Genomic DNA, 16,881 nt, shown 5'->3' on the forward strand with positions numbered 1-16,881 from the left:
CATCCATTCGCTAAAAGCGACACGAGTCATCTCGGTCTTTTCTTGGTATTCGTAGATGACTCATTTGCGTACCGTATTCGACTTTTAGTATTCCTGTTTCTTCTCCGAAAGTTCGCGCTTGACCTTGTACGAACCATTTTCTGCTGGGGTATAGAACGGTCAGAAAGCATCATTTTACTACAAATTGCGACACTGGAGCTTTTAAAAGACTCCTTCAATCTTGACTCCCTTTCACGATCTCTATCAGTGGAATTTTTCTGTTCGACATACTCCGTCCTATGGCACGAATATTCCACGCGAATAATAACTATTTTATTTTATTCTATTCTATTCTATTCTATTTTATATCACTGTCTGAAACTGAAATCATTTCATAGACTGTTATCAGTGAAATTTTATGGACATCAATAATAATAATTATAGGATATCGACATTAAACAAAAATATAATTAATAGCAACAATACAGGCCTAACTAAATCTACAACACGATATAACATAGATCAATTAAATAATTTGGTAAACGATTGTCAATGTAGTAAATTTTTGTTATTAAAAATGTGTGTCACCGTTTGAACTTGATCTTTTATTATTATATAATAATAATGTATTTATTGCGTAGTGCATCAATTTACTAAATATTTTTGGTCGTTTTCAATAACGATGCTTTTACATAAATTGAGTTCCTCTCACGAATACTGTTGGTGAACTTTTATTAATCAGCACATTTCATTCTGTGCTGATTTTCCCTGAATAATAATAATAATATTTTATTTAGTACGCAGTTCATCGTTTTAACAAATTTATCGACCATTTTTAATGAGCAAAGTAGACCTTTGATTATATTTTCTTCAGGAAAAATGTATACCGTGTGTCCATTAAGACGCTTAGCAAGAAGTGTGATAAATATTGAATTATGTAAACACTACGATAAAAAAAGAAACCGCGAAAAGCATTTACGTCCGCTGGTTTCAATATGGCTGCCGTCTCTTACGTAAAGTCTGTCTGGAAAAAAGTGTCTGCCGTGCTTTGTAGTTGCTATACTAGTTTAAGAAATTTAATTTTCCCATTTTGTCATTGTACGTGAATAATTATGCATTTAATATGCAATTACTGGACTGCGAATTTTATGTATTTATGACAAAAATGCGATTAGCAAAAGCACGTTTAAAAACCTTAACATTACCAGTTGTTTATTCATTTCACTCACCTTAACATCATTCAATTAAATATCAAGTTAATAAAAATAACCACACGCCTATATAGCTCCTCTATCTTATAATTAGTCATGTTAGAATTTTTATTACACATAAAAATTCACAATCTAATAATTACAATTTGTTTCCACTGTTCTTTTATTTTTGCAAATTTCGCGTATCGTAAACTATGCCAATTCTAGCCAAATTTAAGCACGCTTTTAAGTAGAAGAAATATCGCTTTTGTTATTCTAATTGAATATATTGTATAAGTTAAATTCACCAAATGTTGAATCATTCGTACGTTTTTTCGCAGCACTTACACAAGATTGTTCCAATGCAATGCTTTCAATAGAAAATAATCGTTAGTTATGATGTAGTTAATAGATCAAGATGTAATTAATTTTATAATTAGTTACTATAATAAATTAATAAAAATTATGTAATTTAAAAACTTTATTATTTCATACTGGAATAAATATCATTATAAACAATTGTTAAAATGTTATTAAATTTCTAAATTTAATGTAAATTCTGTTACATATAAATGAAAAATAAGTGAGTTTTGCCTGCAAAAGAGTGAATGTCATTTCTAAAGATCTTTTAACAGAATTAATTTAATTTGCAAAAAGTTGAATATGTCTATAAATGAAGATTAATTTGAAGTGCAATACCTGTACAGTTTCAATACCGCATTATAGCAATTATATCGATGCTCGAGAAGTCGAATAAACCTCACGTGTCGGATTACTTGTAGCCGGCTGTGTACACGCAGTTCTATTTAAGTAGTTATTAATCACGGCTCTGAACTTGTCGCATGAACTGAAGTAATTTATTCGTCAAACAAGTTCTGCAACGCTCAGGAAACGCAACGACCGTTACCGCGAGCCAATATAACGTGATTACCGATCGATGTTATGTTGCAATCGGATCGAGCAAATCAAATAATCGATTAGAGTCGCGAGTTCGCGGAAACCGTTGTACGCAAAATTGAAAATTGTACGCATATATTAAGGTTAATTATATCATAACGTAGTCATTTATTTATGCATACTCAATAAATATACTGAAATTACTTTGAAAAGTTATTACGAGCAGCCAGAAAATTCTTTTGTTATTGTCATTTCAATGGATAGGAAGTAGACATAGCTGCACATCGTCTAAATATGTTCTGTAATGTTTATGGAATAATTAAAAACCAATGTGACATTTACGAAACAAACAATTTCTTCTGTTTCGTCTATTTTTAATTTCTCCAGTGGTTCTCATTTTCAAAATACTGCGCAACAAAAATGTTGCGTTGGAGAACATTTACAATCCTTGGTATTACTCAGATTAATGACAATCTATTTATATATATATATGATACGAATTTCCATGAATCGTTTTCGGTTCGATATTTAAATATATGGCATATTAATCGCAAAACATGTTATAATGATCAAGCAAAAAGTGATTATTAATCAATTGTTGCATGCGCATTGTTGCATATCGTATCTCTCAATAAGATTTCGTATTCACGTTTCATATGTTTAAATGTGAGTAATAGTTAGACAGAGATATCAGGAACACTATTCCAAAACGACAAAATATGTTTACAGAGTTCAACTCTACTGTGGTTATAATTCATTAATCATGTATCAATTAATAATAATAATTATTAATAGAAACGCCTCACACATACTTCTCACACATACGATACCTATGAAATAATATGAAAAAGTTACACGTTTTCTTATGATCGTTTATAGTATGCAAGGTTTCTTGATCCTATTGTTAATTGTAAGTTTTTCAACCTATTATTAACTCTTCCAAATAATAGCCTCATATTTTATGCGATGTGATCATTCTATTATCGATTCATCACGCTGTGCAATGGCTGTGTCGAAACGAACACGTTATTTTCTTTATATTTTTCCTCACAGTTGATCAGCATACTATATCTTGAAAAATAGTGTTACACGTGGATAAAAAAACAATATTTTAAATTCTGACACGAATCAAATAAATCTGTGATCCATTTCGGGTAAATCGTCATAATTGGATGTGCTATTGATCGATTAGTTTACTATTTCATCGCAAGTATACATCCACACCTAAAGAAAAAAAGTTATAACATAATTCAAGAAATTTTCACTAAGTTACTAACAAATATTAACTTATCTTAATTTTAACTTAAGTTAAATGTGTTGAGCAATAAAACTTGATTGATGTGCATTGCTTCGTAACAATGAGAAAATCCAATTTATTTAAATTTTCTACACTTTCAGTTGTCAATTGCAATATAATTTATTCAATGTTTTCCTATGGACAGCGCCCGTTATAATTACAAATACATAAAAAATAACGTGAACGGATCCAATTCGTTGATAAACTCGATTCACGAAATTGTACATCTATCAGTACTATTAGGACAGAATGTTAGTTATGAATGCTATTTAAGTTACTATACAAATTACAGTAAATTACTACGAATTTCACATACTTAATTTTTTGTCGCTCCTGTTACGTTACTTTGATTGTACTGCTTCATCGTTACCAGATACCAGCTTGCCAATCATTTTATATATACATTATACATACATACATATATATCAGTTTCTATCGATTTGATTCATTATGAAATTACATTATTGTTATAGCGCACTACAAAGCTGCTTATTTTTTTCCTTTCAGTTCTATGTAGCAGCCGGGTGAGCCAAATGACCAAGACGTATAATGACATAGAAGCAGTTACACGGCTTCTGGAAGAGGTAAATTACATCAGTTTGTAATCGACGTGTCTACAGGGTGACGTTAAAAGTAGCGTACCATTCGAAAGTACTAAGAAATATAACAATGGGGACATTGATTTCAATCGTTCGTGTGCTCGCCAGAGAACGTAAATCTGCTTGTGCGCTATTCGATATGGAAATTGCTAATCATGATTATTATTAGACTTTGCATTTTTATGCGAAATAAAAATTACCCCAGTTGATTGTAAGAAATGCAAGTCCGTTAAACATGTCTTTCCCCTCGCGATCATTTTAACAAGTTACACACGTAATACAATAAATATTCTGAAATTTTTGTAATATCTCACAGTTTTGTATATCACCTAATTAATTTGTACCGAAAATGCATAAAATCCATAGTGTAACTATTATATTTATTATAACTTCTCATTCACTTTTTCCTTATCAGAGGAATCATAATCACTGGACTCCAGTTCGAGTTTATTCCTCATCCTGAATTTCGTGATATAATCTTCGAAAATTGAGATATCCACTATTTAATATTCGCTTTGTTATTATTAAATTTTTGTAAAATGAGAATTTGCATAAAGATCTTAGGTCTATTCATTATTCCTAAAGAATAATGAGTATTGATTTTTTCGCTTTTATCTAAAATATTTTTGTTTAATCGTGGCAACTGTAGGAACAGTTGTTTCAAATGTATACATAAAATTCAGTTAGACGTATCAGAGCAACCACGTGGGAATTTTCTAATACCGTTTCTTCCATTTTGAAAATCTAGAAACATCATCTTATGGTCACATTTGAAAATTCTATTCTCTAAGGAAATGCATAAAGGTCGATTTGTTTAAACGTCCAGATTAATATAACTCTTTAAGACTTTATTGTCTCGTAAAATTTAAATTGCAATTAAATTTCATCAGGGAAATTCATCAAATGAACTATTTATCATGATCTCGTCTAATTCTTTGATTAATGGACCGATTGAAACGTTTCTTTCTCGATCGTGATTTTATCAGAGAGCTCGTCAAAGTAATTACACTTCATTCGTCTATAATAATGATGTAATTACTTTCTCGTACGATCTTGCCATTCGTTATACTCGTCTGTCAGCAATAATTAAACGGAGTTTAGTTAGTGCCAGGAAATAGTTTTTCTGCGGAACGATTTGAAAAAGCGGTAGAACATTATTATTCATGGACAGATTAATCTAAGCGCGTTTCAATGTTCCATACATGATTCAATACGATCTAAATTTCTGTTCAGTCAAGTATTTTAACGCTATTTATAAAAATGTGTTGCATACACTTATTTCTATCAAATTAATTTTATGAAAAACAAAGAGAAAGAGATCACAGTTAAAAAATAGTCCAAAATAAAATTTTAAAATGCGTCCGTTGACCACCTTGCTTCAGCATTATTTGTAAATAATGTTCAGATGACTGCGGATTTTTATGGAAAATACAAACCTGTACAGATAAAAAAGTTAATAAAAAGAACCAAAGCATTCGGAAGTGACAATACTATAATGAAATAAAGATGTTTCTATTTGGTTCATGATTCTTGTAATTGATGCACACAATTTTGATAAAATTAACGTAGTTATTAATGAAATTGTCGAGCAAACGATTCAGTATGTTCCCAGTATGTAAAATGTTAACATCGCTATGTATAAGATCTTTCATACGTAACTTTATTGTCAAATTGTGTTTCTATTTTGCAGAAAGAGAAGGACTTGGAACTAACCGCGCGCATTGGGAAGGAACTATTATCGCACAACCAGAAACTCGAGACCACGGTCACGAGTTTGGAGTCCGATTTGAAGGAAGCTAACGAAAGGATCACTCAACTGACGCACGAGCTTACAAAGAAGACCGAGATCATTCAAATTTTAACAAATGACACCGAAGAAACAAACTCTGAAGCCGGTACGCCCACCGGACTTCGTAGTATCAATCTTGAAATGATGCAGAAAAAAATAAACAGCCTCGAGGACGAGAATAAACATTTACGAACAGAATTCGCGAAGCTGGTACACGACACCGACGATTCCGAGGAACAAGAAGCAAAACTTGTCAAGGATATCGCAGCTCAACTCGGTTAGTCGATTGCCTTTTTAACAACGTGCATAAAGTTCAGTGAAATATACCTGGCTGATTTGCATATATTTTGAGAGTCAAGGTCATCATATTATAGGTGGCCGAGTTTGTCCCTGCAACGTGGCATTGAAAATAAATGTGCCTTGCCTTCGAGAAAATTCAAAACCACCTTGATATCTCAGAAGAAAATAGATGTAAAAAAGATCCAATTGTACGCATTCAGTGCGTTTCTTAAAAATTTAAATAATACATTCGGAAGGTTTTTTTGATGCAACCAATAGATACAGAATTAATTTAAATAATTGCTCTCTGACTCACCCACTATAGAGTTCTTATTCGCTGCAATAATAGCATTACATAAAATTTATAGTTCTTGAGTTATTAATACAAATGGAATCTATATTTGTTTATATTTTGCAGAAGTAAAGTAGTGAGAATTTCTTAAATTCAGTTGTATCACTATTGCACTAATACATTTTCAATCCAGTTGAAATTAACCCATTTATTTTTTGTTTAAATGGATTAAGCAAACAAGTAATGCAAGTTAAGAAAATATTATGACTCTTAGTAATAAGTATACATAAAAAGAAATATGTATGTTTTATGGATCTCAAAGATTCGACATTCAATGACTACAGACCACCCAGTATGAAATGTGTTATTCAATACTACATTGTTCTCCGGTGATCCGGTGAGATGTGAAACCAGCTGTTACAGCTCAACTGAAATAATCAATTGCATAGCTGTGCATATTATATTATAGTAGAGTCAATGGGTGTTCGGTATCTATCTTTCATACCGTGGATATTATCTTAAGTTTTTCGTTTAAGAAATAGATCAGATATATTTCATTCTTTTTTCATCTTTTCACTGTTAAGGATGTTACTATAAGAGTTTTTTTTATAAAAGTTGAAAAATTGCAAAATTTCGACAGAGTAAAGAATTCCATAAACGAATTTAATATAACATAAATTTTGGCCGAATGGTTGCATCTATAATTTGCAAGAGCTAAATAATTAAAGTAACATTACTATTCGCCACTATTAAATAAAATTGTAATTGTACGAAAAATAAGTAATCACTTGTTTCGTTTCGATAACTGGTGACCGACACGGAGCATTTGTGTTTGAACTATTAAATTATTGTTTTTCATTCATATTGAATCAACATTAATAAAAATGAATTCTCGATACAGCGAGTGCAAACATGGAGGTAGACGGGATCGCGGAAGAGCTTGACAGGCAGAAAGAAGAAAATCGATTACAACACGAGCAAATTATTAGTTTGACGGCAAAACTGGCGGAAACCGAATTGAGATTGGCACAGTTGATGGCTGAACATGACGATGTGGGAGCAACTTTGCTCATCACAAAGGACAACCAAAATACTCTCGCGAGCGAGCTGGCTGAATTTAAGGATCGATATGCGGAGGTATATCTCCTAATTCAAATGAATTTCCAATTTCTAATATTTGTTTCACTCTTTTCTATATTTAATTTACATTATAATTTGAACATTAGAAATGCTTAAGAGACTAATCGATATTTAAAGATATAGTGCTAAATAGAACTACAGATAACTCTTACTATACACACAGAAAATTGACGAATTGAATATCAATATTAACAGCAAGATTAAGTAATAATTACAAATGCTTTGATAGTTACATAAAATAATGAATGGTTTTTATTTCCAACACATTATGTTAAACAGGAAATTGGCATTTTGCATCAAAATTTTGGTTATTCAATTAATTAGACGAATAAGTTACTAAGAGCAATAACTATTTAATCAGTGTTTCGATATATGCAAGATGTTACTTAATACCATTAATGTGTTCATAAAATGTTAATGATACTGATTAAAAGCAATATTATTGATCATTTCTTTTAAGTTTTTCTAAGAATCTTAAATTTAAAACATTTCATTTCTTAATTATTCACAATATTTCTGTGTTTGTTTCACTGTTACCATTTTCACTATAATGTTAATGAATTATTTACATAAATGAAAGTAATTCATTAAAATATGTGTTATATGGCCAATAAAGTAAAATTAACGCATTATAATTTTCTTGATAAAGGTGGTAAACTTGTTAGCGGAAACTCAAGAGCAATTGCGAAAACAAAGAAAAAGAGGAATGCCAACTGTCAGAGGAGGATCTCTGTTTCCTTCAATGGGGGCCGCACCGCAGCCGGATTCCATTGCATCGGAATTAGAATCCTCTCTTTATTCCGAACTCAGCTTAGATTCTGGTATCAGCACTGACCGAATGTACGTTATTCTATTGATTTGCATTGAACCCGTTATAGCATTTTGCTTGTACATAAAAAATACTTTCTCAATACTGTTAAGAAACTAAGGAATTTTCTTTCTAAGCACTCGGGTATTGATCGCTTTGCTTTTAAATAATTATTAGACCTGTAACTACGAGATTCTGGCATCTCAGCATCAGAGGATATACAATAGATGCAAGCTTCTTTGATTCAATAAGCTACTACAAGTTCAACGACATGTCCATGACGCGAACCTATCCCGGCTTATTTAAAAAGAGATACACATAATATAAGTAAAAGTCATGTTAGTATTTGTTATTAATTGATTTATATATTTGTCATTACACAGGCCTACATATAAGAAAGTTTTCGAAACTGTTAGAAGCGCTTCAAGAAATTCTTACGCAGTTGATGGTAATCAATTTCCAAGAATAGGATCGATGACTACCTCAACATTATCAAGTGGTTCTACTGGACCTAGAATGAGTTGTGGACAAATTAGACCTACTGCGTCCACGTTCCCCAGTTTGGATTCTGGTCACAGTGATTCAGAAAGCTCTCTGCTTACAGATTTTGAAGAATATCCGTAAGTTTGTGTAATCTCCATAGAACTTCTTCCGCGGTAGTATTAATATCTCAATATACAATTATTTTAAACCATATCAAAATCTAATATTAATTTTAAAAATTAAATTATCGAGAGTCAGTTAACATTGTTCGATTCCTTGTTAAATCTTTACTAGATTGTGTATACCGTGTTACAAATGTTAATACATTTCGTGAAATATTTCCACAAATGTATCATTAATTAATAGAGCATAACTTTCAGTATCTATAGTTATAAATTATTCAAAGAAGATCGATTCTGATTGTTTGTGTTTCCATAATTCTTGATCTAAATGTTTGAATATATTTTTAACAATATGATAATGGTAGAGATTTATAAGAAGAATTCGAATGAACTTTCAGGGGACCTCAAAAAACGGGCATACCTGGAGCTCCTGGCGCAGCAGATCTCGAAGCAGCTCTTCGAAGATTAACACCTGCAGAAGTTATAGCTCGACGTGCTTGCCTTAGCACCGGAACAGGATACACATATGATTACGATGCTGGAGTAAATTCGCCGTCAGCCTTCGTGCCTATTGGTTGTAGAACTCCAGACAGCATCATGTCCACAGGAAGTAGCGCTAATTTAAGTGGTTATAGTGGAAATGCATGGAGGCTTCCTGAGAAATTGCAAATAGTCAAGCCGATTGAAGGTTCACAAACGTTGCATCATTGGACGCAATTAGCTACACCAACATTGGGTAAGTGAACTAATAGAAAATTCAATAAACAAAGCATGGTTAACAAATCAACAAGACATTTTTATTAGATATTTAAAACATGAAATGCATGTCGTATTTTTCAGGTGGGCTGTTGGAGGAGCGACCTGGAGTAATGACTCGAGGAGGTCGTTGTCTGGAAGATTTAGGCCTAGTCACATTTACTTTAAGCGATCTTGAGGAAGATGAAGAATATACCAACCCTGGAAAACTTTTCCAAGACACAGGCTCCGTATACACATACACTAATAGTACTGTTCTCCATCCAGATGATCATACTAATGTAACTTCGAGTCTTGTGGGTAGCAGAGTTGCAACTGCACCTAGTAGTGCTTTAAATTCCGGAATGAGTACTCCAAGAACTTTAAGTAGAAGGAATTCGACTTCAACATTTTCGACAACGCTTGGACTTGCAAAGATGCTGAATGAAAGAGGTATAAACGAAAATGGAGAATTTGGAAAAAGAATATCTACTTATTCGAGGATTAAACTTCATTCTCATAGTTGTATCCTGTTCCAAAATTGTCCATTTTTGTTAGTACTAGCATAGATATCCCAATTATTGTGACCACGGATTACAAAAGGTATAGAAAGAGGAAAATGTTATATATAAAAAATGATAATCTATTTTTTTATTGTATTCACCTATTCAAATGTAATATTCATGGAGGGGTGTTATATATTTCATATTTTAAAATGTAATAAATATTTTTCAATTGAAGAATTTAAATAGTATGTCTCGTCAAAAATCATAAGAAATGCTTACCAAAGATTTTTCTTTAAAATTAATTATTAATGTGATTTACGTTATACAGAACGCATATTACGTCGCAAGAGGGTTTCATTTTATACTGACAATGAGTAGAAAACACTAATGATGTATATTTTTATATTTTTAATATAAATCCGGATTTTAAAACATGTCTATATTCTCATGCCTGAAAGAGTGCATGAAATATACAAAAGAATGTGTTTAAAATAAAAAAAAATGTCTTTTTAGTGTATTAAATGAAATATCTAGTATTCGGAAAAACAGAAATTGGCTTAAAGACACAATACTTGGGACATCTACCATAGTTGAAGAACAATTGGCTAGAACTTAGCATAGATGTACATATAATATTTTCAAAAATTTATACGCATTACTGAAAATGTTTTAATACATGAATTTTGTATTATTTTGTTAAAATAGGTATAAAAGCTGTAACACCTTCTTGTGTTGGTACTCCAAGTGGAGAAAGAAATTACACACCTACTGCAACACCTTGCAATAGTCCTGATGCTAGTCCGCCAGATAGTCGATCCAGTTCGCCAACTCCAGAGAGTGGGATATCTCTTGGATTGTTATCCACTGGAGCAGAATTATTAAAGAGAACATTTGGTGGAGAGACAGTGGTGTGTGCAACATTTTATTGACTTTCTCGTAAAAACATGTTTAAAACAATGCAAATACAAATGAATGATGTTTAATTAAAAATAAAAATGTTCAATTAACGACAAAATCATCTAACTAAAAGACACTTATCTATTTATTAGAACTCAACTCATAAATTTTGTTACATGACGCTAATTTCATTGTAATTTGCACTAAAATTTTAATTTTATCTTGCAGCAGCCGAAAAGGAAGCGGACAGTACTTTCAAGATCCGAGAAGAAGGCTCTCACTGGTATTCGGCTAGTAGAGAAGCTCGAACGGATTGGCATTGATACTATTATGGCTACGACAATTGGTTCTTCTATCTCTCCGTTAGCTTTTCAAGGTTCTTTATACACCAGACGTGTTACTGAGAGTCCCATGGCTCAGTTAACTTTCCTAAAAAGCTCCATGTCCTCAAGTGGAAGTCAGGAGAAACTTTCACCTTCTTCCTCTGTAAGTGATTCCTCATCGACAAAACGACAACTTGCTGACAAAAAACAAAATGAGTCCACATCGGGCAGAGAAACGAATAGACAAAGGAGAACTGGTGCTAGGGCCACGAGGCCCGATCTTGGACAGGTTACACCTGCGGTCCCTGTCGCTGTTACAAAAGAATCACCTGCGCAATCCGCTTTGGGAACTATTAGTTCGCTTTTGTTTGGACGGAAAGGTGGATTACTTTGAAACCACTGTTCCTTGCGTGTTATATAAATTAATACGGGAATCTTACTTAGATACAATTTAAGAGAATCGAATAGAAGATTGTCGGAGCGATGAGAAAATTGATTATTTATTTTCTTCCACGAAGTTGTTTCACAGTATTTTTCAACATAAATACAAAGAAGGTTTCACATTTGAAATGTAAACCGAAATAAGATAAAATATCGTATTACAAAGAATGAGTAATACAAGCCTTAAACATTTACTTTTCATGTGATATATTATATCTATGATAATATGTTCTGTAATCAATGTTTTAACATTTTTTTTGGACATCTGGTGTCAATTGAAACTGTTTTCCGTTCGTAATATATTTTTAAACATTACTTTGCATACCAAACATTGTGCATGTTCTCTAACATTTGTTTCAAGATACAGTTATTTGTATCAAACTTGGAAGTCTGATAGTTTTGTTGTGCAGTGAAATAATTTTCACTACAAGATGTAACTTTTTATGTATTAGTTAGTAATATTTTACATACATATTATAATTCATAACATGAGGTATCAATATACATACAAGTCATACTGGTACTACTGAGTAGTGATTAAACATTCCTTACAATGCTAGTGTTGACAAATATATTTTCAATAGCACTTTTATGAAGAATTGGTTTTTTAGTTAAATACTTATGGACTACGTTTCAATCCTGGCAATACTGCCAGGGTCCGTATGTGTTCTCTTTTAAATGGGTGTTTTGTTACGTTTAAAAATTAAAGGATAAACTAAAATTTAAAACAAATTATTTTCCCTAACGAAACAATTGTGTATTTTTTCTGAACTCATATTATACACTGTCTATGCCTGCATTTCGATTCTAATAGATCTTGAAATCATACTTAAGCACGAAAACAAAAAGTGGTTCGTTTTTACAAGAGAACATAGTTCAGTACCGAGTAAACTAATAGTCAGTTCCAAAAGTTTCAGTATTATATGTAATCTACATAATTTTATATTCTCTAGATAATTAATTTTTCAGCGCTCCGACAATTGGCAATTGGGGAAATTTAACAAAACCTTTTAATCGTTTAATTTCTCAAAGCAGCTACATCATTTTGTAAATGATTTATTGTAAATAAGCGATTCATATTTGAAAGAAAAAGAATAAAAATATTTCGTAGTACTGCGTAGCATGAAAACCAAAAAAATTGTATGATTACTTTTAATGCTCTTTGGATTAGTCAAAATTAATTCAGGCACATACAATGAAATAATTTGAAATTGTTAGTTTCTACATATTCAAGGATGCCGAGGCTAGGGAAGCGTATTATGTAAATTAATTTAAATTGTATAGAGAATAACACGATGTAGCAATTAATACTTGAAAATGGCTTAGGACGTTGCAGTCATTAAGTAATTATGAAATGCTACAATTTATTCAATGCGAATTTTATGAATGATAGTGACGTGTTTTGTTTTACCGCAGAATACAAGTAATTTCCTTTTAAGTGAAAGTGTCCAATTAAATTATTAGTATATCATTAGTTTGATTTACTGAAAAAGTCGCTTCTTGCGGAAGTTCAAATGTTAGTAATGTACAAGTAAAACAAAATTAGTTAGCATTGAATTGGTGTTCTATTTTGTATATTTAATTTTTGTTAATTTCGTACGCGCCGGTGTGTCAGCAATCACACAACAAAAACAGCGAACAAAATGCAACAATTATATATTGCACTTTCATGTAAAAGCAGATATGCGACTTTACGCCTGAAAAACAACCACGATAAATACAAATAAATTTGTAACCGAAGCGATGCAAATTACAAGAAGAAACATTCTCAAAACAAATACCGAAAATATTTAAATAAAGTTGCAGCGAGTTTTGTACGTCGGAGCACAATTTTTAGGGCCAGAAATTTTAGGGTGCTTTAAAATAATTTATCTTTGGTTCCTTAATAGTAGGTATTTACTATAAATTGATCAATTATGGTTTAGATTAATTGGTTAATTGGATTACTACTGTTGGTCTTTTCTCTAGAGATCGCACAGATAGTGCTGATAATTAATTAATTATCGGTTAATTAATGATCGTTCGACCGAAAGTAATTATTTCTAATTATGCTACTGATATAATCCTTTTAAAAAATGATCTCTTGTAAATAATCTAATAATGAATTATTACTAACTAATGTTTTCAACACAGACTGGATAATACGTCCAAAGTTGACTTTTACAAAAACTGTAGACATATTTACATTGAAATGCAGTTGTTAACGTTAAAATTTTATGCGTCTTATAATCATAATTATAATCAACTTCTTTATTTCAAAGGAAACCTATCGATATATTATATTATATATTGATATAATATATTATATTAATCGAAAGGAAGGAGTGTTTTTGGTTACTTTTGTAAAATTAAATAAAATGAATTCTATAATTATGTATTGTCAAATTAATTGATCAATAATTAATCGATCAATGATTGATCAATTGCTTCTGTAAATAATCTGGGATTTTCCTTTTACTTTGCCTCTTTTTTTTAATCGATTTTGATTAAAAAAATTGATTGCGATGTTTGTAGCGTGTTTGATCGTGAACCGCTGTTGTATTCATGAAAGGACCTCTGTCTTGTATTATAGGGAGGAGGAATGTTTAGCAGGCGCAGCCTTGTACATAGACGAGTATCATTAATAAATTAAATTGAAAAATTTTGTAGTATTTTTATTCTTCCTCGAAATATCAGATGAATTAGTAAATATTCTTTTTTTTAAGAGAAGAAACTAATTCTGTTAACCTTTCACCGTACGATTGAAGTTTCCGTACCGAACAACGACAAAATCAGTCATGCGTTGAATTATTCATAAAATTGTAAAATTATAAGTGTATAATCGTATAAATGAATATAGTATTTTTAACGATGGCACTGGAATTTTATTGCTTTTATTAGTAGTTAAAAAGATGGTGCAGGTACCCATTTTTATAGCCAATATACCTGCAAATTTTCGCGGTCAATGGGCCTCCGGTTAAAATATAACTGAAGCATTTTTAAACTATGTAACCTTTGTGGAGGATTAACACTAGATTAAACGAGAATATAACTTGAGAAAATTAAAAAAAAACGCATTACTGCCGAGCTGGTGGTGTCACGATGGCGCGCGAGGGATAAGGGTCGCGAGGCTATTATACGCGAAAATTTCGAGCTCAGACACTGAACGAGAGATTCTTGACTGACTATTTATGACATCTTATCTCGAAAGATTCAGGGCTTGGGCTATGTCTACAGGAAATTGGAGAAGATCTTCCGAAAGGGTACGTGACTTCTGCATTTCTCGATTAGTCTCGCCTACTATCTCTTCAGCTATTCTAAGCTGTTGCTCCTGAACGAAAATATACATAAACTATGAGATATACAACTGTAACCATAATTTTATATTTGAATTTCTCTGTTATCGAAATTTGTCGGAGATTATTATAAATAACAATATTCATATGAAAATATATAATTCTCTGCCTACTTATCAGGCTCACTTATATCTACTTACATAGTGTACTTCGATTAGTTCAAAACTAAGTATATTATGATTTATGTTTCTTATTCTCTCAAGATAATTTTTCCAAGTCTTACGTTTTGAAAGCTATCCGAATATTATCGTTTTTAAGTTTACATAAATGCCATTATATCGCCAGTATGTTATAAGTAAATCAGTGTCATTTGAGAAATAGAATATTTTTAGAAAATCAATTGTTTCGTTATCGTTATTATATCAATGCATACTCGATTTCGAAAAATACATTTTGCAACTCGCAGCAGATAACTTATAATAACTGTTGTCCCTGCTTTTCTAGAACCACTAGTGCAACACTGCTGACAAATCATTTTCAAAGAAAAGAGAACTTACACCGATTGTCTTCTGAACCGTCCTTGTATGTAACGTATGCGAACAGTGAAGTCTTGTGGGAAGAGGAGGCACGATTCGCATTTCTTATTCCTAAGAAACCGAAAATTCGGTTACCCGTTACACTCTTATTAATTATACATATACTAAATCGACTAATCTGTTTAAAAATGTGTTCTTTACTCTTATATCGTATAGCCAAGATTTTTATCTCATTGCGAAAATCGCATGTAAATCATTGATATAAGAAGGATCAATTTTGGGCAACAATTACGCAAAAGCTATTACATTTACAGTAAAATTGTTGTGGGTAGATAGGTGAATTAATCGTGCACGATGTGAAGTTACTTGTCTTTACTGAATGTATGTACATATATACAAAACTTTCCGAACTCTCACTGTCTATCGGACTCGGCGTGGTAATCGAGGAGAGCGTTCTTTCGCGACGTTAATCTCTAGATGCGTCGCAATCAAGTCTCTTTCTTAAAAACTATAACTTCGCGCTTGCTCTGGTAAAATTCCTACGAGACAACAACTACAACACAACAGCTACGACAACGCACAAGTTTGCAGGGTGACGGTTCTCTTTCGAATGCCTTGATCTTTTTTCCGTCGTCCCTTCCTCCCTTACAGTCCTTTTTCCTCATTATGTACCATTTTCTCTCTCTTACATAGACTCTTTTGCATTCTGTCTGATTCTTGCTCGTTCTTCCACTTTCTTTCGTTTCACTCACGCTCACGCTTTATTTTTCTACGCAGGACTTCGAAGAACCTAAGCAATTATCCCAGATCATTTGAAGTTGCCCGAACATACTGTAAACATTTGTTTCATTCAATCTGTATTTTACTACTTACACTTTCGAGCATTCTGCCTTTCATGCTCGGAAAAGCCCTACGTTGTTGAATATCATCTGAATCTATTTTAGCCGAAATATGGTATGTTTATGATTGTGAGAAATCAATATAATTGAAGAATTAATGTGCGACCGTTTCCGTGCTAGCAAACGTGAAGGAATATTTTTTTTGCCGAAACCTTGGCATCTGCAGTCGTACGGCTCGAATTGTTATTTCGCTCGCCGAACATGTAGCACAGTTTTGTAGAACAGAGACAGCTCTATCGAATAAATATGACGCACTTTGTCAAACAGCAACAAATCGTTGTAAAAGAAGAGAAAATAAAAAAACGCTACGAATTTATTCCCCAATCCAATAGTTACATGGGTATTTCATTAATAACTCATGTGTACGGAGCTTGCTGAGACTAAATTACAACAA

The 16,881-nt window shown here is 32.1% G+C and overlaps 1 protein-coding gene and 1 long non-coding RNA gene across 5 annotated transcripts in view; one reads left to right on the forward strand and one right to left on the reverse strand.

Annotated features, from left to right (window-relative positions):
* Positions 1-14,420, forward strand: part of Milt (trafficking kinesin-binding protein milt) — a 119,411-nt gene extending 104,991 nt beyond the window's left edge. For all 4 annotated transcript variants that reach the window (XM_078179874.1, XM_078179875.1, XM_078179876.1 and 1 more), the window contains 9 exons: positions 3,871-3,947; positions 5,653-6,028; positions 7,224-7,459; positions 8,112-8,302; positions 8,654-8,890; positions 9,274-9,611; positions 9,716-10,063; positions 10,822-11,024; positions 11,242-14,420. In XM_078179874.1, coding sequence (XP_078036000.1) covers positions 3,871-3,947; positions 5,653-6,028; positions 7,224-7,459; positions 8,112-8,302; positions 8,654-8,890; positions 9,274-9,611; positions 9,716-10,063; positions 10,822-11,024; positions 11,242-11,730 — 2,495 coding nt within the window. In that variant the 3' untranslated portion in view covers positions 11,731-14,420. The remainder of the gene's footprint in view (positions 1-3,870; positions 3,948-5,652; positions 6,029-7,223; positions 7,460-8,111; positions 8,303-8,653; positions 8,891-9,273; positions 9,612-9,715; positions 10,064-10,821; positions 11,025-11,241) is intronic.
* Positions 14,421-15,945: 1,525 nt separating this feature from the next.
* LOC144468900 (uncharacterized) lies at positions 15,946-16,561 on the reverse strand. Its single transcript, XR_013493887.1, has 2 exons — positions 16,462-16,561; positions 15,946-16,378 (listed from the first exon to the last, which is right to left on the reverse strand). It is a non-coding gene; the product is annotated as an uncharacterized LOC144468900 (long non-coding RNA).
* Positions 16,562-16,881: the final 320 nt, after the last annotated feature.

This window comes from Augochlora pura, chromosome 4 (genome assembly GCF_028453695.1).
Source record: "Augochlora pura isolate Apur16 chromosome 4, APUR_v2.2.1, whole genome shotgun sequence".
NCBI classification, from domain to species: Eukaryota; Metazoa; Arthropoda; class Insecta; order Hymenoptera; family Halictidae; genus Augochlora; species Augochlora pura.